This window comes from Harpegnathos saltator, unplaced genomic scaffold (assembly GCF_003227715.2).
Source record: "Harpegnathos saltator strain DR-91 unplaced genomic scaffold, Hsal_v8.6 scaffold160, whole genome shotgun sequence".
NCBI classification, from domain to species: Eukaryota; Metazoa; Arthropoda; class Insecta; order Hymenoptera; family Formicidae; genus Harpegnathos; species Harpegnathos saltator.
Genome location: NW_020229940.1, coordinates 908,418 through 936,411, shown reverse-complemented (window position 1 = coordinate 936,411; position 27,994 = coordinate 908,418). Strand labels below are relative to the sequence as shown.

Sequence of the window (27,994 nt, the reverse complement as noted above, 5' to 3'; positions counted from 1 at the left end):
AAATTTACCGACTCGTACAACGGATTTTTACGGCGCTTTTCGCGATCGCGTCTGAAAAGTCGCGAAAATGTGGGAGTATCGATATCTACGAGTGAAATATTCGCGACGTGAATGCACGCGAGGAAAGATTAGACAATTAGAAACCCCGAGGGGTCGCCCCGAGGGAGCGCAAAGATAGAGGAGCGGGGCAAAGTTTTCACGCATCGTCCGCATTCGCGCATAGCTCCGTCACGACGAAGTTTACTTCGTTCGCGATACTTTGGCGAAATGAGAATTTAAGCTTTCTTTGTTAGCAGCGCGGGTAAAAACGCGTATTTTGATAACCGCGGTTGCTATATTCAAAGGCACGCGAGCGAGGATACCTCAAGCTCAGCGTGCGCTGGCGCAATTTCTGCGCGCATTATACGCTACTCGAGACAATAGGGATCGTGATGAATGGACAATATTGCCAAATAATTCTACAGCCTGTTTTGCAATTAAAAGAAAAGTAGCTAACGGTACCGGCATTTATGCGTATGAATATATTTTACACGGACAATTGAATATTGTCAAATAATTAAATCGTTAAATAATTCTGCAGCCCGCTTGAAAAATAAAAATAAAGCAGCTAATGACGCGTTTGTACATATGAATATCTCTTATTCAGATGACTAAACATCAAAAGAGAATAATTATTCAGTATTTTAAATCTCGTATGTAATGCAGGCTGTCGATCAAGTAATCCCCTGATTGTTTCGAGCAATATATTTTATTCAACGTCACAAACACACACATGCAAAAATCTATTTGCAATTCGCATTGACTCGAACGATATTTTTTAGTCCCATATCCGTCATGCAGAATTTTGTTTCTCTTTTTATTTTGACTCACCGAAACGACTTGCAGTCAGAGCCGGCCACGTTCCGCTTCAACTCTGTAACAAAAAATTCACATTCGTTCATTAAATTTGACCAACGAGTACGGGCGAGTAAATCAGTAATTTACCCTCTGCGATCGTAATTCAAGTAGAGTCGGAAATTATATCCCAGCTCTAGATCGCCAAGGGTCAAACAGAGGACTATAGTAAACTTGTAAACTTTACCTTCCGACCGACTCTGTTTCGCCCGAATCGGATCCTCCGATGCGGCATCCCGCGTCCGCCGGATTGCTGTTGCTTTCCGCAACAACTAAAACAGAAAAGTAGTTTTCCCAGTTGATAATCTGCGGTAGAGAGAGAATATCTTTGATCGAGACGGATCGAAAATACGGAAATATTTTGATATGGGATTTTTATCTTTATATTTTTGTTCCAACATTGAAAATTTAAATGAGACTTGAAGCTTTCAAGAGAGCTGATGAGGACCAAATTGCAAAAGCAAAGATCGTAAAGGGTTGAACACAGATGTGTAGGAAACTTGTAAACTTTACCTTCCGGCTGACCGTGCTGTGCCCGAACCGGATCCTCCGGTACAGCATCCGCATCTGCCGGATTGTTGTTACTTTCCGCAACAACTGAAACAGAAAAGTAGTTTTCCCAGTTGATAATCTGCGGTAGAGAGAGAATATCTTTGATCGAGACGGATCGAAAATACGGAAATATTTTGACATGGGATTTTTATCTTTATATTTTTGTTCCAACATTGAAAATTTGAATGAGACATGAAGCTTTCAAGAGAGCTGATGAGAAACAAGTTGCAAAGGCAAAGATTGTAAAGAGTTGAACGCAGATATGTAGGAAACTTGTAAACTTTACCTTCCGGCCGACCGTGCTGTGCCCGAACCGGATCCTCCGGTGCGGCATCTCCGTCCACTGGACTTACTTCCCGTAACGTCTGGAACAAAAATTTAGCGTTTCTGGTTGATAAGCTGCGGTAAAGAAAGAATGTTTGGTCGGGATGAGTGGAGAATATTCGCTACGGTTTTTTTTCTTTATTGACATTGAAAGTCTGGATAGAACTTGAAAGCTCTTGAAAGAGCTGACGAAAAAAGATGACAACAAGAAGCGGAGACAACAGTTGTGTGCTCTCGAAAATACTCTTTTACGAATGGACATTTAAATTTAAATCCCGTAAGAAGAGTAAACAGACTTGAAAGAAGCGCTGACCGAAAACAAAAAAGGTCGCAGTCTAAGAAGCGATATGACGTTGAATATTCTATACAAGACCGGTATACTCATACAGTTCAGAATTATTCAAAATGTTTAATTGAGAACATAATGAATTAGAGATCCGCGTTCACCATTATCCGTCTGTATCTGAATCAATATCTGTTGTATACAACAACGCAATAAATAGATAGACAGACAGAAATTGACGAGAGTAATTGCAGATTCATAAGTCATGATTATTAGTCGGATAATGACGGATTGTGAATGCCGAGCGCGAAATTCCGACTTCTTATTCCCGGAAAATTCGTAAAACGTCCGCTCTCGTTATCGGTGACCTCCCACATAATAAATGATTCCACATACTTGGAAACGTGACGTATCGGTGCCGCCGTCCTGCTTCCCGGCTGCTGGAGTCCTTCGGATTTCACTCACTCACGCTTCTAATGCCGATACTCGCGATTCGACCATGCGGTTAATCAACGCGATGCCGATTGAGTATCTCGAGGACCGACGAGATACATTTCTTTCAATTACACGAGACGGAATGACAGGCGCGTCGCGCACAGCTGCTGCTGATAGAATAAGGTCGAATACGCGAGACGCGCGAATATTAAGGGCAAAAAGTGTCGTCGCTCGCGAGCCGATCAACACAATCGGCGCGATGTAAACATTGCGGGCCTCGGCGGCCCGTCGTTGAGGCAAGAGAGATTTGCCCTTGGGCATCTTTTCTTTTCTCAAAGGTTCCGGGATGACGAGAAGAATGCGAAAAGGCCTTTCATCTGTACGCGACATTGATTTACTATTTATTGATTACTGAAAATAAAGAAAATTATTTTGTCGAAGCATCGGATATTTGTGAGCTTTATGTTAATTAAAGAGGAATGTGTACAATTAGAAAATGTGTTAGCAACTAATTGTACAGTGTGTCAAAGTTGTTGTGACGCCGTTTTCAGAGAATATTAAAGGTGGTAGCGTTAAAGACTGGAATTTCATCCCATGCGAATTTTGTCTCGTTCTTATTAAATGTTAGATTATCCACTGCGGACAATAACTCTTCTACTTTTCACCTAATATTCAACGATGATGAATAACATTTACCCAGACAACACACGGATGTCCATTGGACGTCCATTATATGTCCATTTTTTTTACAAAGACGTCCATAGGACGTACGTTTGTCACAACTTCAGACTTCGGGCGTCCTACAGGTCCGATATCCAATAAGGACATCCTTGTTACGTCCAATTTATGTCCACGGACGTAAATCGGACATACGGACATAAATTTATGTTATTTATTTATTAATTTGTGTTTTTTTTACTATTACCGTGGTCCACACGGATAGACTGAGCCGGCTATGTGTGCGTGCGTGGTGGAGAAAATCAGAAAAGAGTCGTGGACATTGGCATCGTAGTTCATTTGCACGGTTGTGCAGAGGGCGCCTTGCACTGGGCTCGGCTAAAAGCGGTCCGTGACCTCTCTCCTCCTTCTCTCTGATATAACATATCAAAATATTTATCAAAGAAATATATGATATCGATAATTCTACATATTATGTAATTATTAATTGTATATATGCTTATAATATATATTTGACTTGCTAATGGAAATATATATATTTGCATTCAATGTTCACATGATTTACGTAGTCTTATGCCATATTACTTTTGACAATCTATAGCAGAGCCCGGCAAAATGTACACGCGTCGGTCGATTTTCGACTATCTCCGCCCACCTATTCCCTTTACCTCGCCGCTCCGCGCGCTGCCCACAAGCCGCTCGAGCCTCAGGAGCGTGTTTCCAATAGTTTTTACGTCACCCATGAGGTACTATTGTTGACGCGTTTTTTTTTAAGTGGTATCCCCAGTAGGCCTCTTCATTTTTCAAAAATGAAGTTTATAAAAAATGAGAAGTACTCTTCTTTAAGCGACGATTCCTTATCACGTCTTATGCGGCTTGCTACATGCAGTATCCAAATTGACGTTTCCACTCTTACCAATGAAAGACACCGAAAATCGAATTGAATATTCTTCATTTAACATATTTTATTTCGCTTCTGTTCAATTAGTTACGGGTTGTTACAGTCATCAGTAGATTAGGCTTACTGGGGATACCACTTAAAAAAAAACGCGTTAACAATAGTACTTCATGGGTAGCGTAGAAAACTATTGGAAACACGCTCCTGAGACTCGAGCGGCTTGTAGGCAGCGCGCGGAGTGGCGAGGTAAAGGGAATAGCGGTGGGCGGAGATAGTCGCAAATCGGTCGTCGCGTGCACATTTTGCCGAGCTCTGATCTATAGGATAAAGTGAAAGAGGTTTGATGCCGTGCAACGTTCTCACTTTATCGTAAACTGCCAACTTCCGGCTTCACTCCCCTCGAGGAAATGCTTGGTCTAGTTATATACGTCATTGAGGCCAAACAAACAGGCTATTTTCACGAATTTTTTTTCGGGAACTAAGCGGACGATTGATTTCAAACTTTTTAGAAATAATAATATATATTTAACTTATAAGAATGAATTTTTATAGTGTAAAGCCAGCGGCACACGGTGGTTGTTTTCGTGCTAGATTGTTTTCTGGATGAAAATACTGCGTTCTGATTGGTGTATTTCCGAAGATGGATAGAAATGCACCAATCAGAACGCAGTATTTTCATCCAGCAAGCAACCCAGCACAAAAACAAGCACCGTGTGCCGCTGGCTTTAGCCTATGTCATATTGTCGTATGTTTAATGATATATCAATTCCAAAAGTCATCGTTTTATTGCCAATAATACATAGGTTATGATCATTTGAGTTTGATATATGACGATAGTGAAATGTTTTATTAGCTATAATTTTAATAAAATTTTGCAGGTAAAGAATATGAAATTAGAAATTCCAACAAAAGGAGAGTGAATAGCAGAAAGTGTTATTTATTCATAAAGAGGCAGGTATTTCTATAAAAATATTTAAGAATATATTTGAAATTCACAATTCAATATATATAATATTTTAGTAATAGTTAAGCATTAATAAGAATATAATGGATACTGGTGATACTACCGTTAATAAAATGAAAGTATCAATATATCAATAATGAAAGTATCAATATATAAGTATCAATATATATACTAATTGCATAGTTTATTAAATACATAAATTTTTATAATTTTAAAATATTAAAGCTTAAGAAATTGAATTTTAGATGTCTGTTCCAAAAATAAAACATGATTGGTATCAAACGGAGACTAATGTTATTGTAACAATACTTGCGAAGAATGCAGAACATGTTAAAGTTATTTACGAGGAAAATATGGTATGTAAAATATTTATTTCTTAATATTTTCTATATAAGATATCCAAGACTATATATGACATCTGTTAGAATTGAATATTTGAAAATATTTTTAACAATTTTTATGGAGAAAATACTCAATATTTGAGTGTTTTTTCCATAAGACAAATAGTTATCAAAACATGAAAGCTACAATGGTTTTTGAATAGAATGTTTAAAGTTAACTAACAAGGAACATCCACGAAGTGTGTCTCTGATTTCGACAAAACTTGACATATTTGTAGAGTAGCCAAAAATAAGAGACCTATATTCTTTTTTATCAGTAATAGCTCAAGTTTAAGGGGTGAAACTGCCTCAAAATTTTATCCCCTTTATGCTATCTCGATAATTATTGCAGATAAGAAAAAATATTTTAAACAAAAATTGTATGGCATAAAAAACATACAATTTTAAAAAATTAAATAAAAAAGTTTAAAAAATTAAATAAAAAAGTTTAAAAAATTGTTCCCTATCTGCAATAGTTATCAAGATAGCATAGAGGGGATGAAACTTTGAAGAGCAGTTTCACTCCTTAAACCTGAGCCATTACTGATAAAAATATTGGTCTTTTATAAGATATATACACTCAATTTTAAGTATATATACTCACATTTGAGAATAAGTTCGAATAATTGAGTGTAAATACTTAATATTTGAATGTTTTTTTTCCATAAAGGCTGCTTTTTGTACATATAGTTTTGTGGTAGATCGACTTTTTGAGGTATTTTTAAGTAGATCAAACAAATAGTAATCCAAGGGAGCAAGATTTGGACTATTCAGGATGTTCGAAAACCAATACTTCAAAAAGCAATTTCTTAAATATTTGAACAGTGTAGATGGCGTACATTGTCATGTAGCAATAAAATACCTTTCAATAATAGGTGTTTGATTCAAATTGCAGACTTCAGCTTGTTGCACAATATCTTAGTGTAATATAAACTGTTTATTATTGAGCCCTTTACTATCTGTTTTGTCTACTAAAATACTTCAAGAAGTTGTTGATTTACTAGACTAACATGTACAGAAAATGGTGCACATATAGCTGAAGGACAATCCAAAAACATATTTTTCCGAGAGTATGTACAAACTTGTGGAACTTGTGGAACTTGTTGAAAATTTTATGAATGTGTTTGGCTAACACTCGGCTAAATTCTATATCAATATTCTTAAAAAAATACTTTTTATAAAAAAATTTTAATTTATATTTTAAATGTTAATTTATATTTTTAACTAACTTTTGTGTCAGGAATCATCTCCTCGGTTGTACAATTTCCAGTACACCATAAATTCTCTGTAGAACTTTTTATAAATTCGGTTATACAATTTCCAATACATTCTTTGTATATATAAACTTTTGATATTTTGTGAATTATTTTCCAGCTGAATATATCTGCAAAATTACTATCTGGTAATGACTACAATTTAAAATTAGATTTGGCTCATCTAATAATAGCAGAACAATGTTCACATAAAGTATTACCATCTAAAATAGAGATTAAACTAAAGAAATTGAATGGTATTAGATGGAATACATTAGAGAGGAATCTAGATGAACAAGATGTAGTACAACCCATATTAAGTGGTAAGCACATTTTATATACTTTATATTATTGAGTTCTTCAATAAGCTCGTAGGGACTTTTACGAAAATCTTGAAGTCGACAATCTATAGTCGAAACCCATAATCAAACATAAATTTATTTTTTTTTTTATATTTTTATCACATTTTGCCATCAAAAAATGACAAATACATTATTGGACAAAGTTATACCCAACTGTTAACTGTGCAAATTAATTCGATACCAGCATTAACTGGCTTTATATTTAATACTTTTATAACTCCATTTTTAATAACTCCATTTTAAAATTAAATATTTTCCCGCTTCTCTTCTCCCTCTTTTGTGGTTTACAAGTATAGACCCATATATTTCCAAAACACCATGTTATGGCGAAATAAATGACAACCTCACAAAACAGTAGTACACACAATGGCGTCCAATAACTACTTACCTTTCAATTAAAAAATGCTGCTGAAGCTATAGAAATCATTATTCTTCTTTGGGTAAAAATGTTGTGATCTACGAAACATGTAAAGAGTGATATCAGAGGTTTCGGAATGAAAATTTTAATCTTTCGAGTTTAAAACGTTCTGGCCAAATAAAAGAATTCGAAGACAAAATCGAGCAGCTATTGAATAAAAATTCTGCTCAAATGCAACAAGAGTTCATACTGCCACTTAGAGTTACTTATCAATGTATATCCATGCGCTTAGATTAACTGATAAAAGTTCAAAAGAATAGATGAATTCTACATAAGTTTAATTCGGAAAACAAAGAGCAAAGATTCAACATGTTCATATTCTTGCTAACTTGGTTTAAAAGAAGCGATTTTTGTGCAAAATTATTACGAATGTTAAAAAATGGATGTTGCATGATAACCCTAAATACAAAATCGTTAGATCTCAGCCAATCGTCGACATCCACCTTTATGTTCCTACCATAAAGCCCAAAATTTATGTCAAGATTTTAATAAGTATCTAGTAGAATATAAAGAATGTAAAGTACCATACGATTTTTTTCAAAAGAATGTTTTACTCGTTAAAATTGTGCCCGTATAAGATAAGTATTCTGTATTTTTGTCTTACTACATACTTCAAGCTCATCAAAATCAGAAGGGGACATTTCCACTTATATTTTTTTCCTTATTAAGTAAAAATGTACATATGTTGTTCAATTATATTTTTAAATCTGTTAATATCTTTTTTAAGAAATACCTCAGATAAATAATCAGGCGCCAAAATATCCAAGTTCCTGTAAAAAATTTAGAGATTGGGATAAGGTAGAGAAAGAGATAGAGAAACAAGAAGCACAGGAAGAACCAGAAGGGGAAGCAGCTGTGAATGCCCTCTTACAACGAATATATGGCAATGGATCTGATGAAGTAAGACGAGCAATGAACAAATCTTTTGTAAGTAAAACATTTATTATGTCATTAAATTAAACAATAATTATATTGCGAAAAATTATTTTTACACATTATTAATAAAATTTCATCAATTTAAACTAATATTATTTTATATTATTATTATTTCTATATTTGTCATTATTAATATATTTAATATTATTAGTATTAATATCATATTATTAATATTAATTAATATATTTAATATTAATATTAATATTATATTTATATTAATTAATATTATTTACAATTTTGTATAACACATCTTTTATGTGAAGTAAATTGAAGTTTCATAAAACTATTTGTATAAAGGAGTCCCATTTTATTCAACTTATTTAAATATAGTTGCAGTTTTGCAAATCCAATTTCTTAGGAATTTTTCAAACGTTAACAACATCAATAGAAACGTAATTTATATAATACATCTACAATATGTATAACATATATGTACAATTATAGAGAAATTGATTGCATCGAAGCTGAAAATGTTCATTTTTACCATTTTCCTTTCCACTCTCTTTTCCCATTCTTTCTGTTTCGTCTTCTCTCCCTCTCTCCTCTTTTCTTTTCTCTTGCATTCGCTCGCAGATATGGAAACCAATTTCCATTTCATATTCTTAATACTGACGGTCAAACCACTTTTCCGTTTATAATACTTCCCACATGATTATTTTCATATTTTAACCCTGTGTGATCATATGGATCATTTCTAAACAGTACCAACTTTCTGTCCATGAGTAAGTAAAAAAATTAGGAGAAATTGTTTTTCCATTATTTAGGTCTCTATTTTCTATTCTAGTCGTTGGTTGGCGACTAATATTCTCTTTTTTCTTTTTGTATAAGAAAATGAAAGAGTGCGGAAAGGAACAATTTATCATATCTCGGAAAAAATTTGTAATTTTTCAACATGTTAAAAAAAAGAAAATCAATTTTTTCTATAATTATCGGAGAGATGGAGCCTCTCCTACGCACATACCTATACAGAGTGTCTCAAAAGTAACGGACCACCCTAATAACTCTTCAATATTGAAGTTTCAAGGAAAATGATCTGAATAAAAGTTGTAGGGATTTAAGTGAGCTACCTTATGATGACCTTGACTTTGCCCTCTATTTTCAAGGTCATTTGAAGGTCAATTTGCGTTTTTTAAATAGGAACCCTTATTTTTTATTACACTACTACTACTTCTACTAGTTAATTTGAATAACTTTTGTCTAAAATATTTTTTTATTTGTCTAATATTTTTTGAGATATTTGAGGAAAACTTGATAACTTTTTCAATATTTAACTTACGATATTTCACTATTTGTCGGAAGAAAAAGTGGTATTAGACTTTCTTGCTTTATTTAGTCTCAAGAATATATTGTTATAATAGCGCCTTGATTTTTGTTAATTTGATGATTTTGAAATTTCCAAAAGTCAGTAAGTTATCAAAAGTCAAGGCGCTATTGTAACAATATATTCTTGAGACTAAATAAAGCAAGAAAGTCTGATACCACTTTTTCTTGCGACAAATAGTTAGCGAGATATCGTAAGTTAAATATTGAAAAAGTTATCAAGTTTTCCTCAAATATCTCAAAAAATATTAGACAAATAAAAAAATGTTTTAGACAACAGTTGTTCAAATTAACTAATAGAAAGAAAAATAGTGTAATAAAAAATAAGAGTTCCTATTTAAATAACGCAAGTTGACTTTCAAATGACCTTGAAAGTAGAGGTCAAGGTCAAAGTCAAGGCCATCATAAGGTAGCTCACTTAAATCCCTACAATTTTTATTCAGATCATTTTTCTTGAAACTTCAATACTGAAGAGTTATTAGGATAGTCTGTTACTTTTGGGGCACCCTGTATATAATAAATTGTTTTATCTCTCATTCATGAAAAAAAAAATATATATATATATATTACAGGTAGAATCTGGTGGCACAGTTTTGAGTACCAACTGGTCAGAAGTAGGTCAGGGAAAAGTTGAAAGAAAACCACCAGACGGAATGGAATGGAAAATGTGGAACTCATAAAGTTATTTACAAAGTTTTTCGTTGCTTCTTGCATATAATAATTGCATTCGATCCTTAAGTACTATACACACTAAGTATTATACACTTAAGTACTATACACATATTCTTTACACACACACACACACACACACACACATTCATACATATATATATATATAGATTCATATATACACATATATAGATTATGTTATCAAAGAAATTATATTGACAATGTTCTATCGCCACTTATAAATAATATTTTCTCTGTATATGATAATTCAATAATAATAAACTATAATTCCCTGTGTTAATCTCGTATACATAATTATAAAATATGCATAATTATATTAACTTAATTTTTTTATCTGTACAATAACTTTCATACAAAAATGTATATTACATGTATGTATACACATGCATACATGTATGTTAAAGTAAATTATATAATTTATAATTACGAAAAATGTACTAACGTATGTGTCCGCACACATGCGTATATGTATATGAATGAAAATAAATGCTCATAATATCTTATAGTTATTATATAGATTATAAAAAATACTGAATTTTTTAAATATTTTTTTGTAAGTATATTTAGCAAATGAATTTTTTTCTAGTAAAATTGCTGAATATGGAGTATGTTTCCAATGTTGTTAATAAAAGTTTCTTAAAGTATGATTATAGTTAAAGTATTTGATTAGAGTATGTGATTTGAGTAAAGTATGTGATTAGAGATAAAGTATTTTTCATATATATTTAAAAGGTAAAATTGTATATAACATTTACAATTTTCAAGTACTATTGTTCGAAAAAAAGATTCCAGATTTATAGGATAGATAATATTCATTATACTGAGCAAAAAATACTTAGTAAGTATAGATTGAAAAATCAACCCTTCCAGAATTATAAACATTTCGCGATTTTGGTAACACAAAATTATTTATGTACTTCCACTGCTTATGCATGAAGAATAAACAATTAAATATTGTACTACATTATCATTTTATTATTGCTTTGTTTACAATAAGTAGTCTTCCTATTTTTATATATACTGGACATCTTTAATTACAGAATTGCGAACTCTTTAAAGAATTCATAATCGTCTTCGAATTTAGTCAGTTGCATATTGAATTCGTTGGTATAATTTTTATATATTATTTGGGGATGAAATATATATATATAAACTAAGCTTTTGAAGATATTCTCATAAAAAGAAATTCAGTGAATTTAAATCGGAAAATCGAGGAAGCTATGCAATCGGTTCATTCCATCTTTTGATAAATGTTCTATTTAAATGCTCTCACAGAAGACATACGCAAAACAGCTTTCGCAAACCAAGCTCTCTTATGTTTACACTTGTATCGTTTCCATATTGACACACTTATCAGTGAATTAAGGTGTACAACTGATATTACCTAAGGCTGATATTAACTAATATCTTCTTTAAACCTTTTTTGTTAATATTTTTTTAATAAAAAATGAGGAACGACTAAAACCTTTTGAAGGTTGCTTAATGTATTTAAATGAATTAAAGATTAATTTTTACTTTATGCTTCACATATGAAACACAAGCATATAGCATTTTTTATATTATATATTTTCTAAATATTATTATTAATGATCTTGATGAAATATATTGAAGTCAATTGAATATATTGATGTTATTGAATGTAGATCCAACAATGGATTCCAGTGGATATTCGGTAAGTTCAAGCTTTTTTATTTTATTAAGGAAAAGAAAAAATCTTTATTTTACGCAACACATGATTATTTGCAATTGAGTTTCATTATTAATCATATTTCAAATGATTATAAATAATACACATAACAACAATCCATAACAGTTGTTATTTATGCTAGAATAGGGTATTTAACAACGAATAAATTTGTGTAAAAATTACATACTGTATAATATACATTAAACAAAGAAGTCAGAACTTGCCTACAGTTAATTATATGCAAAATTATACATTTTTAATAATACCTATAAAAAAAGATATATTTGTTTTTTATCCTGTAAAAATTCTTATAACATATAATCCACATGTGTAAGTTCCACTTATGATATAACTTGTTCCTGAAATCACTAGGTGTGCTACATGCTTAGCACTAGTCAAAATATTAGATGTATTATTTTCTTTATTAATCTCTTTTTCCTTATTTGTATGTATATTTTGCAAAAACTTTGTTTCAAATGAATGGAATTTGTTTTGGAGATCAGTTAATTGATTCGTGTTTACATAAATTAAAGATTTATTTTCTCCTTGTGATTCATATATAGCATTTTTTATACTGTATATCTTCTGATTATTAATTATTATTGAACCAATCAAGGATACCATTGCTACTACCACAGATGCAATAATGGATAGATATTTATATTTTTGTGCACTCATATTTTGGTTATCATGATATTCTTTAATAGCTGTTGCTAATTGTGTAAATTTATCTTTTTCTTCTTTTTCTAACAATGCAAGTGTATTGATGATTTTATTTTGTTCTTGCAAATTTTTATTTTCTACTATAGTTAAATGCACATATTTCGGATCATCCCGCTTAGTCTGTATTAATTCACCATAAACTTCTTGCAATTTAAGTGTAATATCAGTCATTTGTTTATTTAATAATCTCCTATTATCGTGGCACTCGAATAATTTATCTTGAAGTACAATTACTTGTTGTTTAGCTGCTTCAACAGTATCCAGTCCTGTCAATTGATGATACCATCCCCACCACTTAACTACCCTTTTTGGCAACAATGTACTTGGTTCTAATGGCTTGACATTCAAATCTTGTATGATATTAGTCTGGTTATTTAGCTTCTGCAATATGAAAATTAATAATTATATATAATAATTATCTCATACGTGTAGAAATGTTCCAAAAAATACTGCATATTTCTCAAATTATTTGATCAGATTTTTTCCAATTAAAAATATTGTAGCAATTATAATTTTTAAATAATTAACTTTTAGAAATAACATATTTATGATAAAATAATGATTGTTATAATATAACTAAGAAATAGTAAAACAGAATCTGCTGAGTAGCGAAAATCATTTAAAAAATTTATGAAAAGACAAAAAACATTTTACATAAGATTTTGCATTATAACAATTTAGTATAATTGATACTACTATACTACTATACATGTTTTTATTAACAACTACACATTTATTTAGAACAATAAATTTTCAGAAAAGTAATCACTTATAGGTTATCACTTATAGGAACAAGTTACAATTACATTTTGTACATGCATCAATGTAACTATAAAAAGAACAAATTAAAAAAAAAATGGAACTTCTGTATAAAATATTTCTCTACCAATTACTTTATTTGTACTATTGTTTAAAAGAGATATAGCTTGAACAAATTTCTCTAAAATTATTCTATTTATTTATAGCTAACCTTTATCAAGAAATTATATTTTTCAATGATAATATTTTGTCCATTGAAGAATTTGTTCTGTGTTCTTTCTGAAACATTTTCTGCAAGCCCTTTCACATTGTTAAACATCCAATATTTTTTCTCTTCTTGTCTTCTTATCAACTTAACCAATTTTCGATAATGTTCCGTCATTATATGACATAAAGCAACATGTAAATACAAACAGAAAAACTAGAATAATTCACATAATAAAATCAGAGAGCCATATATACCAACACTTTTCCGAACCGACAATAAAAATAAGCTAATCCTCAATCGACTACAGTCACAGTACATGTATAACCAGTAGCGACACTCCGTGTCGGAGTCTTTGATGTTAGTGTCTGAAGTCATGTGACATGTTGCCATGTTCTTGATAGTAGCAGCGCGCTATTCGATATGTCATTCTGCCTGTTTGTCTTCACCGCAGCAACCTGAAAATATAAAATATGTAATGTGAAATAATATATTTTTGCTTTGGGCAAGAATATATATAAAAGATAGCTTTTAGATGGTGTATTACCTGGATGTGACTTATCGATTTTGTTTCTGCTTAATAACAAATATGATCCAACGCTGCAATCTGCCCAGATGTCCACCGGACGTCCGTTTTATGTCCATTTTTTTTACAAAAGACGTCCATAGGACGTACGTTTATCACAACTTCGGACATCGGATGTCCTACAGGTCCGATGTCCAATAAGTACATCCTTGTTACGTCCAATTTATGTCCACGGACATAAATCGGACATACGGACATAAATTGGACGTGAAACGTACATCCATTGAATGTCCGGTGCTGCTGGGTGAAATGTGAAATATGAAGTACGAAATAATATATTCTTGTTAGGGGCAAATAAATACATATAAATACATATAATAATAAAAGATATTTTTTATAGTATTGTATATTACCTGATAGTGAATCTGTTGTGCTTCTGTTCAATAGTAATGTCCCAACGCAGCTGTGTGTAAATGTCAAATCGGTAATTATACAGAATACCCTCCTCCGATACCTACCTACCTCCGATATCGACGAAAAAATATTTACTCAACGCGTTTTTGCAAGAGAAACAACTTTCCTATTTGAAAAAAATCGTCGTTCTGCCTCGTGGAGCGAGATATAAATTGTTAAAGTTGATGACAATTTAGATTAGGAAATCTGTCACGGAGGCGACAGATAAGCAAGATTCTGAATAAGTTTGCAACTTTCCATGCGCAACGAGAGCGGGGAGGGTACAGGAGGGGGGCCGAACATATATATACTTTTGCTATTTTTATATCACTTTTGCGTCATTTATTGTCAGTGACGTTTAAGTGACAAATAAAGTCATATTGACATCAATATGTCGAGTCAGATAGTACATTTACATGCTGAAGCGTTTTTCGTTCTGTCGAATACGAAGCATTTTTCATCGTTGGCACGTTTTGTACACATTTGCTACGTACTGATATCTTATGATCACGCATTTTCACTTGAATACCAACATCCTTATATTTTGGTATCACATCATCGCTCCAATTCATTTCAACTGCAGCCACCTGATGTTCAGTTGTTGAAAAATCATCTGTAAATAAATGATTAATATCTTATTTATATACAATTCAATTAAGTGAAAATTATATTCTCAACAATACTAAATAATTTTAATATTATTTTAATTACCAATGTTACTGTCGATATGCAACGGTTCGGTTACAATAGACTCTGTGCATTCACATTCCATGCTACTATCGATTACTGTTATAGTTTGCAACATTTCGTTTAAGATTATTTTCTGCCGTTTTAGAGCTCCTGAACATGTCGGTTTGACGTGAGGAAGTTGTCTATCAGGTTGACAATTAAATATCGTAGGTAATACACCTTTTCTCAGCCGTATAGATGCATTTGGATCGAGTCGTACTCTCGTATAATTTTCTATATCTTCTTGCAACTTTAAAAGATTGTTACGATTACGTTTTGTTACTAATATATACACAATTCAGAGTTTCACTTACATAAAAATGATCTTGACAACAAAACAAACTGGTGCTGAGCGATATCGATGAAGCATCATTCTGTTTTGCGATATCGAACCATTTTTTCCTAATATTTCCTTTTGGTACCGATACAAAAATTTTAGAAGGCATAGAAACAGTTGTACTCTTACACAAGGGAACAAAACATCACTTGTAATTGCGTTTTTTAACTACATCTTGCATGTTTTCTGCGATTTCTGTCATTTTCGAAACAACATGCCGTACTTATTTACCGACTAATGACGTCACAAGACAACGCTACCAAAGCGCGCGAATAATTGAACTGTTTCAATCGATCGCAATTTTTAAACTGGTTAAAAATTTTATTTATCGACTTTTAATTATTTTTGTTATTGTAATAGTTGTTTTTAACATCAGAACTTTAATTATAAATAAAAAACCAGAAATTGTAGAGGACCCTATTTAACTTCTGCCAGAAAAATGAAGACAAGTCATAGTTACAGATTTTAAGATTTCGAATGCCACAAAATGGGGCTAAAAGCTTACGAAAGTTTGGCTATTTTCATGCAAAATAATTTAAAGTATTTTACGAGAAAATATCGATTCTTTTGTACTTAAGATTTTACACAAGAAAAGAATAAAAGTATTTAGAAAGAAAAAAGTATTTAGGAAAGAATAAAAGTATTAAGGAAAGAATAAAAGGAAAAGGTATTCACCCTTTGAGGCATAGTGATAAGTATATTTACCACCTATTTATTCTCACATTTTCATGAAATATTTCATTTTTGAAGGATTCTTGTCGGGTTTTTTGCGCTTTTTAGCTTCTTATATGATATGGGAACATATATGAAAGGTTGAAAAGTGTTTTGCATAAGTTGTCCATTTATTATAAATAAACAAAGTGTGAAAAATACACATTTCTACAGAAAAAATCATTTTCCACAAACTATGAGTGAATTTTTTGTTCAAAATCGAGATTTGAGGGTTTTTTGAGTCGCTGATTATGAATCTGAGGTCCAAATTCCAAAATTAATTTTCCAAGATGGCGGATCATAGAATTTTTATTAAATTAGCTAAAATTGTGCTCTGGTTAGTTTTTGAACTCGCTGATTATGAATCTGAGGTCCAAATTCTAAAATTTATTTTCCAAGATGGCGGATCATAAAATTTTTATATGATTAGCTGAAATTGTACTTTGGTTAGCTTTCAAGGTCGCTGATTACGAATCCGAGGTCTAAAATTCATTGTTCAAAACTGCAGATTCAAGTTGGCGAATCATGGAATTCTAATATATTTATCTGACATTGTCTTCCGGTTAGTTTTTCAAGTTTTCGATTACAAATCTGAGATGAAAAATGACGACTTTGAAATGGAAATTGTGAATGTCGATTTTCAAAATCGCGAATCATAGAATCTCTATATAATTGGCTAATATTGTACTTTAATCACTTGTTCTCTATCGTTTTGTTTACTGATCGTGAATCCAAAGTCGAAATCCAAAGATAAACTCCCAAACTTGTAGATAGAATTATTATAATGGAATGAGCTAAGATCCTGCATTGATTGATTTCCCGCAGATCCGTATTCAACAACTTCAAATATCCCTATGCCATGATTCGCTCTGACCAAGATCTCACGAATTTTGTTCAAGTATCTTCAATCTGACATCTCGAATCTCTAGAATCTGAAGACGAATTCGTAATCAGCGACCTCGATAATCCCCCCTCGTACAAATCCTTGTTAAGATTGTCGAAGTTTTCTCTTTTTTGGCCACTGAATCTTGAATCTTGAATTGAATTTGCTATCTTTAATTTTGAAAATCTGATAACAAATTTGTAATCAGCGACTCCAAAAACCCCACAATACCCATTGTCACCGAAATTATCGCGATTTTTCATATTTGTGGCCGCCATCTTGAATTTTTAAAATCTGATAACGGATTCGTCATCAGCGACCCCAGAAACTCTCGTATATAAATTTTCATGTAACTCGGATTTTTTTAAAAATACGTGCCTCAAAGGATTAAGAAAAGAATAAAGGTATTTAGAAAGAAAAAAAGAATTTTACTGACATTTTTTATTTTTCTTATTTTACATTATAAACAACCCTCAATAATTTTAATATTGATAAATTAACTTAGATAAAATAGGTTAATATAAATAGGTTAATTTTAAAATAATTTTAACATTTTAAAATAATTAATTTAAGTTAAAAATTGACAGTTCTGGAAAAATAAGTTAAATTAAACTAAAAATTAACTTTTTAATTTAACTTTTAACTAACTAATTAGTAATTACTTAATTTTCTATTTTTAATGAAGCGCATGTTTTTTGAATCTAGAGATTTGGTACTTTAGGCTTTTGCGGTGTAAATATATATTTTATTTGATTCCTGGGTTTATATATATGCTGCGTCCATCTGGGATTTATTTCCAAGGCTTCATCAATTGAAATGTACACGAAATGTTTAAACAAATCCAAGATGGACGCGGCACAAACCCAGAAATCAAATTAAATGCAGAGATTTGTTTATTATAATTAGATTAAAATTATACTAACTATAAACTACACTGGTTTATATTAAGATTTTTAGTTTTTCATTGCGCAACTTCTAATGACGTTAGGAGCAAGAAAATATATCCGAAAAATTCTCGCAAAAAATATTAAAATAAAAGAATATATTTATAAAATAACTGTATTTTCTATATTTATAAAAAAACTGTAATCAATTGAATAAATTTCTAAAATAAGTCAAACACTTTCGTTTTGCCATATCGATTAAATGACCATAAAATTAACATATACGTAGTATGCAATCTATCTTTTTAATCTATTTTTTTCCCATGATTCTATTACATTATTGTTATTTATTAGATGATGGAACAAAAGGAAAATATTCTGACTATTTTACAGATCTACTTAATCAATTGTGTCATTATTTATGAATATGTCTACCTTAACATATTTATGAATATGTCTACCTTAACATATTTGGCAAATAGAAGGAAGAGCTAGGTTTTAGAATGTATTTTTTGGTTTCTGATATCATAATTCAAGATGGCTGCAGTAAAGAAACAGAAGTCTTAATATATTGTTTTAAATAAACTTTAATTATATAATTATATAAGAAATGATACACAATTTCATTTCTTTAAGAAAACGCAATAATTCTAAATCTGAATTTTTTTTCCGAACATGCATTGTTATTCATTGGTTTTAACTTATAAATATTGTCCATAAATATTATCTTGCATAATGCAATGGTTTTTATTACATAATAATATAATATAGATTTATGAATACTGATGTTTATACTGACTAATACTGACTAGAAAATTAAGAAATAGCTCCTGAATTCGTTCTTCATTCTACAATATATATGAGCTGGACATTCTTTGAGGTTTAACTATATATAATTACAATCTATATTAGAGAAAAATAAGTATATTATGAATAATATTATTTATAAAACTCCATAAATAAAGATATTTAAAATTGTGCAATGACATACACACGCTAAGCCTCCACAGTCCACGTATCGTCTATTTTTCTTAACAGATTGTCAACAGATTCCTGCTGATTTGTGAATGAGATTTTGTCTATAAAGCTCGGTCGGTTTATCGCACACGTTCATATGCTAATATTGTTTAACTAATTATTTAGTAGAAATTAGAAAATCTGCAACTAGAAAAGATTCTCCTATCTAGTTTAACTCGGTTTATTTGTACAAGCGTTATGTCATTGGTTATTTGACACTCTGCATATATATATCGTTATACAATTTTAAATATCTTCATTTATAGGTGTTTTTGTAAATATAACAATTTATAATACGTTTGTTTTTCATACATTCTTGTATATATGATGTATAGTAAATATTTTATACGGTAGACTCCCTTTTTATTTGAACTCGATATAATTGGCAATATCGGCTCTCTCACGGATATTTTTCTACGAATCAGAATTTCGGAGTTATAGGTCTAGCTAAAAAACAAAATTAAAAATATTTCGAAATATGATACATTGTAATGATACTAATTTCTCTCATCTTAATCAGTCTTTATCTGTATTGTTCGAATTACTGTCATTTCGCGTATATATGTTTGTGTCGTAAATTTTTATTTATTTTTGATTACGATAATTTAAAATGACAAGTTTAAACAAGCATAAATAGAGTATAAACAGTACAAATAGAGTATAAACTAACAAGTATAAACAGAATATTAACTATTATAAAACTATAATATTAGAATATATTGGTAATGGAAAATATATTTTCAAATCTGCTATTTATTTTTATTTACCTATCCTGAAATTAGATTTCATAAGAGTTAAATTAATCAGGAGTCTACTATATAAGTGTGTATGTGTGCGTGCGTGCGTACGTATATATACATATATATATACATATATATATATATATGTATATATAAAATTATAATATTTACAATAAAATTGCAAATAAATATGTTTAAATATTATATACATTTAAATAAGTAATTGTTTCTCATTGTTAATTTGTGACATAGTTGTTTAAATTTTAATGATTGATATAAATATAATTAGAATATATATAATTAATATATAAGAAACAAAAGAGGCAGTATGATGTAATTACAATATATTGTATGTTTGTTAATAACTTGAAACAAATATTTTCACAGTTATAACCAAAATATTAAAAAATACATTCGTATTGAATAAATAATTTGTTATAAGAGCTATAATAACTTCCTATTATTTCATTCCTCAAGAATTTTCTTTTCAAGGAAAGAAGCTAATTCTTGAAGTTTGATAATTTGGCGAGAAACATTTAATACATCGTAATAGCATATATCATATGTATAGTCTAATAGTAATGTGTGTGTGTGTGTGTGTGTGTGCGTCTATATATATATATATATATATATACCAAGTTTTTCAAAAGTAACGAACCCCCCCCCCACTATCTCAGAATCTATGCATTATAGGAAAAAATAACGAGAACAAAAATTTTAGGGTTCATAAAGTTCTGGTTTTTATGTTCTCAAATTTGACCTTGACCTCGACCTGAAGGTCATTTGAAGGTCAACTTGCGTTTTTTAAATGGGGACCCCTATTTTTTATTATACTTTTTTTCTACCAATTAATTTGGACAACTGTTGTCTAAGACATTTTTTATTTGCCTAATATTTTTTTTAAATATTTGAGGAAAACTTGATAACTTTTTCAATATTTAACTTACAATATCTCGCTAATTATTTGTCGGAAGAAAAAGTGGTACTAGACTTTCTTGCTTTATTTAGTTCAAAAATATATTGTTACAATAGTCCCCTGACTTTTGTTAATTTGATGATTTTGAAATTTCCAAAAGTTCAGGGCGCTATTGTAACAATATATTCTTGGGACTAAATAAAATAAGAAAGTCTAATACCACTTTTTCTTCCGATAAATAGTTAGCGAGATATCGTAAGTTAAATATTGAAAAAGTTATCAAGTTTTCCTCAAATATCTCAAAAAATATTAGACAAATAAAAAAATCTTTTAGACAACAGTTGTTCAAATTAATTGATAAAAAAAGTGTAATAAAAAATAGGGGTTCCCATTTAAAAAAACGCAAGTTGACCTTCAAGGTCGAGGTCAAATTTAAAATCACAAAAAAGCTATGAACCCTAAAACTTTCGTTCAGATCATTTTTCCCTATAATGCATAGATTCTGAGATAGGGAGGTGGTTAAATAATAGACTATGTGATTCCATTGTATCCTTATAAATTTCAATCTTACATTTCAAACCATTCAAAAATTATTTAGGTAGCCCGGAACTTAGGTAGGCACTATATGTATATATATATATACATATTAAAAATACATATATATACATATATATACATATATTAGGTTGTTCGGAAAGTTCGTTTCAAATTTTTGAAATAAATTAAGAGCGCAATATTTTACACAAAGAGGAACTTTATTGAAGCAAATATGTACCGTTTTGTTCAACGACCTTGGCTCATCTTTCAGGAAGCTGCATAATGCCTTTGCTCCAAAATAAAGGTTTCTTATTGGCGAAGAATTTATCAAGATGACTTTTGAGGACTTTCAAAGACTCGAATTTCTTGTCCCGAAGAAAATTTTTTAAAGAAAGAAATAGATAGTAGTCAGATGGGGCAAAGTCGGGAGAATATGGAGGATGAGGAAGAACGTCCCATTCGAAGTGTAACAGCTTCCTACGGATAGACATTGCGACGTAAGGTCTGGCGTTATCATGATGGAAAACAATTCCACGCCTGTTGGCCAATTCAGGGCGCTTCCGTGCGATGGCAGTCTTCAGTTCGTCCAGTTGAAGGCTGTACTTCGCCGCGTTGATGGTTTCGTTTGGTTGAAGAAGCTCATAATATACCACGCCCTTAAAATCCCATCAGATACTCAGAAGAACCTTTTTCGCGTGAAGCCCCGGCTTGGCCACTGTTTGCGTAGACGCGCCGCTGGTTCCCCACGACCTCTTGCGGCTAACATAATTGTATAGAATCCAATTTTCATCGCCTGTTATGATCCTCTTCAAGAACAGTTCTTTTTGGTGCCGTTGAAGCAGCATATCGTAGACACGTTCCAGCAACTGCCGTTTATTCATTTTGTGTGGCACCCACACATCCAGTCGACTTGAGAATCCTAGCTTCTTCAGATGGTCATGCACGGTGGAAACAGACTTGTGCAGAGTGTCGGCGAGTTCTCTAACTGTCATTCGAGGATTTTGGTGCACGAGATCCATAAGAAGTTTCATCACCTCCTGAGGCTGGCCTGAGCGAGCTTGATGTTCCATGTCGAAATCGCCAGCTTCAAATCTTCGATACCATTTTCGAACTGTCTGGTGAGTGACGCAGGCATCTCTATATACTGAGAACATCTCATTCAGGGTCTGCGAAGCCGTGAAGCCACGTTTAAAGCAATATAGCATCACATGACGAAAATGGACTTTTTGGTTCTCCATTTTTCAAACTGATTTCTGACGAAATAGTTGCACTTAGGAAGATCTGCGAAGTTTCCTTAGCGGGCTCATAGATCCGGGAATGTTTGTTGACAAACATAAAATCGTTTAGAGCGTCCTCGTTCTTACTGATTACATAGAAATATGGAGCGCGCGAAATTTGAAACGAACTTTCCGAACAACCTAATATATACATATACATATATATACATATATATACATATTAAAAAGTGAATTTTAGAAAAAAACGTTTCAGACAAAAGTTGTAAGGTTTAGAAAGACGCATTCAACGGTAATATCTGCTTGACCTTGGGTGGTATTGCCAAAGTCAGGTCAAGGCCAACCTGATATTTGTAAATAGAATCCCCCACTTTTTATTACATATTCTTGTAGCTTACCTCGAAAGCTTTTCAAAACACTATACCAATGTCTTTTTCGTTAAGTACTTTCCAAGTTATGAGGCACGAAGGTTGCAGTACCGCCGACATTAGCATTATCCAAGATGTACCGCATGAAGGTTGCACGGTCAGATTTACATCTCGTGTGTGCGTGTGTGTGCAACCTTCGTGCCTCATAACTTGGAAAATACTTAACGAAAAAAAACTTTGTTATAATGTTTTGAAAAACTCTCGAGGTAAGCTACAAGAATATGTAATAAAAAGTGCGGGATTCTATTCTATTTACAAATATCAGGTTGACATTGACCTGACCTTGGCAACGCCACTCAAGGTCAAGCGGATATCACCGTTGAATCCATCTTTTTAAACCTTACTTTTGTTTGAAACTTTTGTTTGAAACGTTTTTTTCTAAAATTCATCTTTTAAGAGATATTTGAGTGCTTCCAGACTTATGCTACATCCTGTGTGTGTATATATATATATATATATATATATATATATATATATATACACATATATAAACTTTGGAGTATAAAAAAAAACTTTATACTCCAAAGTTTATACAATTAAGTAATATAATAATAATACAATATAGTGTATTCTTTTAGAATTGGAATAAGTTTGGAAGTACAATAATTAAATTAAATATTTAATCTTCTTTTCAACAGAAACATAACTTGAATAAGAAATTCTGATATCTGTGCGAAAATTTTTTTCCAAGTATTGGAAGTTATTATAATATAAAAGTACACTTTTATACACATTCATTTTATACACACTTTTATACATATTTATTTTATAAATGTTAATTATGTATAATCATTATTATGTATAATCACATTATCATCTAGATAGTTTAGAAAATGTCCTGAATAAAATAAGTATAATTTTTTTGAAGTTACTGCAAACTTGAAATAAAATTACAGATTATTAACCATTTAAAGAGAGAGATGACAATTTATAATATTACTGTATTATAATTATATCAAGTAAATTTGATTACGTAATAATAAATAATAATAAATAAATGCATATAAATCTCATCAGATTACATTCTCTTTATATATATATATGTGTGTGTGTGTGTGTGTGTGTGTGTGCACAAATTTTATAAGATAAATATTTAAATTGCTTTTACTTATAACAATTCTTCTCCATTTATTTGTTTTTAATTATTTCTTCTGTATCTTTTCTATAACAAACAGTTTATGTTATGTTTGTTTGTCCCTTCTTATTTCATCTCTTTTAATAATAAGATTAGTTCACATCACCAAAATTCCAAGAGACTTTTTGATACTAGATGTTTCTGGTAATGAAAGTGCCCATTTTCTTAGCCCCGTTAACAAAACTGAACTTGTGACCAATATTGCACCTCCTACAGAGTATCGATTTGGTATTTCATTAAAAAATAATACTTGCCAAAAAAAGGCAAAAACAATATCTGTGGATCTTGCTATGGCTACTGGGCCAGCTTGCTCAATCTGGAGTGCTAAAGTCAGTAAAATTTGACCTGCAAAACTAAACAATGCAAGTGCAACAACTAAAAGTCTATCTGTACCACAGCGTGGTAAACATAATGTACCAATAGCCCATGATATAAGTGTAGTTTGTATTAAAGCAAAGGAGCCAAAATTTGTCATTATAACAGAAAAATGAAGACCTTTTAGTGCTCTTAATAAAACATATGCATTTGCACCAAATAAAGTAGCTGAGAAAGCAGCCACAGCACCCCATAAATCTGCATGCCCCGGTTTAATATGACCATCTGACAGAGATTCTATAGTGAGACCAAAAATTAGAGGTGGTCGCGTTATTAATATTACACCAATCAGTGTTAAACATACAGTAACAACATTAAATAGCCCACATGGTTCTTTTAAAAATATTCGTGCAAATATTGCTACAAATACAGGAACAGAAAACACGACAACAGAGGCATCAGCCAATGGCATATGCCTAAATGCATAAAAACTTAACATAAGCCCTGTTGTACCAATAAAACTTCTTAAAATAAGTATTAGTCTATGCCCTTTGGGAAAAGGATGTTCACCTTTGTAAATTACAATTGGTACAGCTGGTAATAACACCCCTATAAATCTAAAGATTGCCATTTCTATAGGGTTCACTTCTACTAAACTCTTTACAATAACACTACATAATGAAAAGAACAGAGATGATAATGTTGCTAGTACCAAACCCAAGTAAGGACATGATTTGCATAATGAAATAGGTAAAGTTTTTTTACTATTTGTTGTATTATTTTCCACTTCAGCATCAACTAAATGTTGCAATTCCACGTGTTCTGACATATCTGAAAAAAATATCATGTTAAAAATATAATATGATAAAAAAGTTATTATAATAAGATAATCTCAAATAACTATTTTTATATACGCTTAATTTTACTTATGGATAATAATAGATAAAAAATAATACAGTAAAAGTAATTGTTTGTTTATAGATGTCAACATAAAATTTACTATTTTGGCTGTTATAAAATATGTCTTTATGTCTTAAAATTATATGATTATTAACTACTAATATTAAAGTTACAATAACAAAAGTAGTTATAAAGTTATAGTAATAATAGTAGTAGTTATAAAATAATAATATAAAATAATAACAAAAAACTGCAAATTTTAATAGTTAATATAATTTGATATTTCTAGTTTTTACATTAATTAATATAATCATATTATGCTTATAAATAATAAAAAATAAAAGTAATAAAAATAATATTGGAATATTTGCACAAGGTCTAATTCTTTAATTAATATTTAAATAAATGTTGAGAAAATAGAATGGATACAAGAAAGGAAAAATAATATAAAAAATAGTCCTCTCTTTTTCTTACTCTATATATATTACTTTGCATTTTAACCCATTTAACAGTTTCCTTTATTTTCAAAATCCTTCCCCACTAAATAAGGTATAGCACTTTAAGTACTTATATGCAAAGGAATTTATTATTACTTACCCAGAGCACTTCAAACACATTAAATTTGCCGGAAACGAGTAACAATAAGATATGCAATGAGCAATAATAACGAAGAATGTAGCCTAGATGGAAGACTAACGACATTAAACATCGCTAAGATTAATTTCTAATTCCAGATAACATTAACGAGTCCATATTTAATTGCCATTATATTTAGCAATCATATTATTACGAACTATCGACAAAAGTTAACATCACTATTGCATGTTTAAACTTTTGCCCGTAACACAAGTTATCTATTTACTTTTTCTATTTTCAGTGCTGTCTCTTATCTCTTTTTATATACAGAGAGAGACTGAAAATGATCGCACAGACGTTTCACTGTAAACAGTTTCGAATAACTGTTTGATATGTTATTTGCGCCCATTCTTAGACTATTTAACTGCACCCATTTTCTGGCACTATTGATAAAATCATTTGATACGTATCTTTATATATCTGCACGTTCCCCTTCACACTGAACTCTATACTGGGAAATTTAAGCCTACAGCACATGATGTTTGTTTTCTTGCTAGATCTCATGTGCTCATGTGTAGCTCATGCGTTCGGCCAGTTGCGGTTACAGGGATTTTGGCTGGTTGCATACAAGATGCGGTAACGCTTACCGTGCGGCAGAAATATAGAAACTATATTTCATTAAAGTTATAATAACAAAAAATCACAAATTTTAATAATTAATATAATTTAATAACCAATCAACGTCCCACATATCGCATGTTTCGTAAATACTATTTCCGGAGAAGCAGAATTTTGAATGGCTACCGCAATATTCCCTAGCCAACTTCCGCCGCGCAACAAGCGTAGGCCGGTTGCAATATGGACACAGTAGAGACACTGGCCACGTTTACACTTTACGACCTAATTGCGACCTGACCTATGCCGTGGCCTAAGCAGATTTAGTCCTTAACCGTTTACACCGAAAAAGACCTAAAAATTGATGAAGTTGTATTTAGTCCACTCTAGTCCGGCTTATCTTAACCTTCAAAATAGCATCTATATAACATATTTACACGTTTTTTATATTTGAAAGAAATAGGAGAAATATTGTGTACTGAAAAATTATGCAGCAAAGGAAAAAAATGTGGGACAAAATTCGACAGCTACACAGGATACAGAGAATATTATATATGGAATATATGAGAATGTTTCCTATGGCCAACATTTTGGAAATATATTTGGACATGATACAGATTGGAAGAAGTTTGTGAATGAAACCGAGAAGCAATAATTTTTGGAATGAAATAGTGCTATGTACGTATATAGACTCAAACTGGATAGAGTTTTCGAATGTGCAAGGAAACTTTCAATGAGTTATGTTTTTATTACAACCTGCTTTGGAGCCTAATACCTGTATTCATAGTCAGACCTTATATTTGAGCTTCCTTATATCCATCTTTAGATGCTACACGGATTATTTTATTGGCTACAGACCATCTGAAGATGAATTTAAGGAAGTCTTAAAATAAGGTCTGACTATGAATACAGGTGTAAACCTGTTATGTTAAAATCAAGAGAACAGTTATCAGTAGAAAAGCAAGTTGCTGTCGCTTTATACAAATTAGCAAGTTGTGCTTTAATAGGTTATACTTACGTTATATTGTCGAGTAGGAAATTACAACTAACATGCACGTTACATGTAATATTATGTTTGCTAGGTGCTGTTTGTAAAAAAATATATACATTTTCCATGTTTTTATGATTTATATCAGACCCAATGTACAAAATCAATGTAAAATTGAAAAATATATAATTAAAACCTATAATTAATATTGTTTTGATTGACGATTTTCTAATTACTAGAACACATATATGACGAAACTTATATATATTTGAATACGATGACATTGTTTAAGAAAGTTTCGGAAAATA

The 27,994-nt window shown here is 31.1% G+C and overlaps 4 protein-coding genes across 4 annotated transcripts; 1 reads left to right on the top strand and 3 right to left on the bottom strand.

Annotated features, from left to right (window-relative positions):
* Nucleotides 1-4,873: 4,873 nt before the first annotated feature.
* Sgt1 (suppressor of G2 allele of skp1) lies at nucleotides 4,874-10,641 on the top strand. The gene is made up of 5 exons (XM_025296891.1): nucleotides 4,874-5,015; nucleotides 5,274-5,384; nucleotides 6,783-6,984; nucleotides 8,169-8,368; nucleotides 10,270-10,641. Exons 2-5 carry the CDS (start codon nucleotides 5,274-5,276, stop codon nucleotides 10,375-10,377), a joined length of 621 nt encoding a protein of 206 aa, XP_025152676.1. The 5' UTR covers nucleotides 4,874-5,015; the 3' UTR covers nucleotides 10,378-10,641.
* A 1,351-nt stretch (nucleotides 10,642-11,992) lies between these two features.
* Nucleotides 11,993-14,445, bottom strand: LOC105185787 (coiled-coil domain-containing protein 51). The gene is made up of 3 exons (XM_011145552.3): nucleotides 14,309-14,445; nucleotides 13,768-14,219; nucleotides 11,993-13,178 (listed from the first exon to the last, which is right to left on the bottom strand). The coding sequence occupies exons 2-3, from the start codon at nucleotides 13,936-13,938 to the stop codon at nucleotides 12,366-12,368; spliced, it is 984 nt and encodes a 327-aa protein (XP_011143854.1). The 5' UTR covers nucleotides 13,939-14,219; nucleotides 14,309-14,445; the 3' UTR covers nucleotides 11,993-12,365.
* A 118-nt stretch (nucleotides 14,446-14,563) lies between these two features.
* On the bottom strand, nucleotides 14,564-16,073 carry LOC105185786 (uncharacterized). Its single transcript, XM_011145551.3, has 4 exons — nucleotides 15,784-16,073; nucleotides 15,452-15,719; nucleotides 14,701-15,353; nucleotides 14,564-14,584 (listed from the first exon to the last, which is right to left on the bottom strand). Exons 1-3 carry the CDS (start codon nucleotides 15,913-15,915, stop codon nucleotides 15,127-15,129), a joined length of 627 nt encoding a protein of 208 aa, XP_011143853.2. The 5' UTR covers nucleotides 15,916-16,073; the 3' UTR covers nucleotides 14,564-14,584; nucleotides 14,701-15,126.
* Nucleotides 16,074-24,361: 8,288 nt separating this feature from the next.
* Nucleotides 24,362-26,636, bottom strand: LOC105185785 (solute carrier family 35 member G1). The gene is made up of 2 exons (XM_011145550.3): nucleotides 26,105-26,636; nucleotides 24,362-25,438 (listed from the first exon to the last, which is right to left on the bottom strand). Exon 2 carries the CDS (start codon nucleotides 25,434-25,436, stop codon nucleotides 24,390-24,392), a length of 1,047 nt encoding a protein of 348 aa, XP_011143852.1. The 5' UTR covers nucleotides 25,437-25,438; nucleotides 26,105-26,636; the 3' UTR covers nucleotides 24,362-24,389.
* Between the last annotated feature and the right edge of the window lie 1,358 nt (nucleotides 26,637-27,994).

What these genes read in the sequence shown, in the direction of transcription:
- Sgt1 (XM_025296891.1), top strand. Translation starts at nt 5,274, where the DNA reads ATGTCTGTTCCAAAAATAAAACATGATTGGTATCAAACGGAGACTAAT. An exon ending in TTATTTACGAGGAAAATATG is followed by an intron (nt 5,385 to 6,782) that starts GTATGTAAAATA and finishes ATTATTTTCCAG; the next exon opens with CTGAATATATCTGCAAAATT. An exon ending in AGTACAACCCATATTAAGTG is followed by an intron (nt 6,985 to 8,168) that starts GTAAGCACATTT and finishes ATCTTTTTTAAG; the next exon opens with AAATACCTCAGATAAATAAT.
- LOC105185787 (XM_011145552.3), bottom strand. Translation starts at nt 13,938, where the DNA reads ATGACGGAACATTATCGAAAATTGGTTAAGTTGATAAGAAGACAAGAA. An exon ending in AATATAATTTCTTGATAAAG is followed by an intron (nt 13,179 to 13,767) that starts GTTAGCTATAAA and finishes TTCATATTGCAG; the next exon opens with AAGCTAAATAACCAGACTAA.
- LOC105185786 (XM_011145551.3), bottom strand. Translation starts at nt 15,915, where the DNA reads ATGCCTTCTAAAATTTTTGTATCGGTACCAAAAGGAAATATTAGGAAA. An exon ending in GTTGTCAAGATCATTTTTAT is followed by an intron (nt 15,720 to 15,783) that starts GTAAGTGAAACT and finishes AATCTTTTAAAG; the next exon opens with TTGCAAGAAGATATAGAAAA. An exon ending in GCATATCGACAGTAACATTG is followed by an intron (nt 15,354 to 15,451) that starts GTAATTAAAATA and finishes ATTTATTTACAG; the next exon opens with ATGATTTTTCAACAACTGAA.
- LOC105185785 (XM_011145550.3), bottom strand. Translation starts at nt 25,436, where the DNA reads ATGTCAGAACACGTGGAATTGCAACATTTAGTTGATGCTGAAGTGGAA.